The sequence below is a fragment of the Cyprinodon variegatus genome, unplaced genomic scaffold (assembly GCF_000732505.1).
Source record: "Cyprinodon variegatus isolate N-32 unplaced genomic scaffold, C_variegatus-1.0 Scaffold28, whole genome shotgun sequence".
Classification (NCBI taxonomy): domain Eukaryota; kingdom Metazoa; phylum Chordata; class Actinopteri; order Cyprinodontiformes; family Cyprinodontidae; genus Cyprinodon; species Cyprinodon variegatus.
This window is the reverse complement of record NW_015150481.1, coordinates 1555188-1556099: the sequence shown is the minus strand read 5'-3', so window position 1 is coordinate 1556099 and position 912 is coordinate 1555188. Positions and strand designations below refer to the sequence as shown.

At 37.9% G+C, this 912-nt stretch overlaps 1 protein-coding gene across 1 annotated transcript in view; it reads left to right on the top strand.

Moving 5' to 3' along the window:
* Positions 1 to 720: 720 nt before the first annotated feature.
* Positions 721 to 912, top strand: part of LOC107099288 (solute carrier organic anion transporter family member 1C1-like) — an 11516-nt gene continuing 11324 nt past the window's right edge. The window contains exon 1 of the mRNA XM_015397348.1: positions 721 to 735. Coding sequence (XP_015252834.1) covers positions 721 to 735 — 15 coding nt within the window. The remainder of the gene's footprint in view (positions 736 to 912) is intronic.

The window sequence follows — 912 nt, the reverse complement described above, 5'->3', positions numbered from 1 at the left end:
ACGCCTGCTCACCCAAGAGGATTGAAACGGGGGGAGTTTACCCAGGTAGCGACTCTTTCTAATGCTCTGCTGCCTTCCTTTGCAGGACAGACACATACAGAAGAGTTTCATATCAAAGTGAAATGTTTATGAGTTAAAAAAAGATCAACTTAAAAAAAAAAGAACTTTGTTGGACAACTTTCTATTTGTTGCAGATTTTCTGTAATACACACAGAGATAAAGTAATATCATTAAAGGGTTTTAGACTAGTGTGGACGGGAAACATGTAGAAAGAGCTGCAGCTTTGGAAATGCTATGACCTAGTTCTGATAATGTTCACCTTAGCTGTTACTAGTCACCTCAACCGTGTATTTGGTTAAATGTCTCATAGCAAGTTACAAGCTAAGCCTGTTTCCCAACATTCTGGACAATCTGAAAATTAGTTTTCCTCCAACAGCTTGGTTCTGTTTTTTGTTTGTTTTTTTGTGCAGTTTAAAGGGTTCAGACAATCAAACTAATTAATAATAATAAAAGAAAATACATAGACACAGGGAAATCTGGTTTCAATTATTATTTCACTTATGAGGGGGAAAGAGTAGAACCTGTATGACAACAGGAAGTAGACTCAAAACATCTATTCTGGTCCAAATAATAAATAGAAACTAATAAATAATAATAAACAAAAGTGGAACTTATTGGAAGGAGCGTTTCCTATTGTTTACTCATGCAACATTTGGAAAAATGCACATTACAAAGGTAGTGGTTCATTGGTGGTGTTAGTGGGGCGGACAGAGGCATTAAACTGCTCAATGGGGACATGATTTTTATGAGGACAGGTATGCAATAGGACAGGAAATGAAATTATCCAAAGAAAGAGACAGGCAGGCAGGCAGGCAGGCAGGCAGGCAGGCAGACAGACAGACAGACAGACAG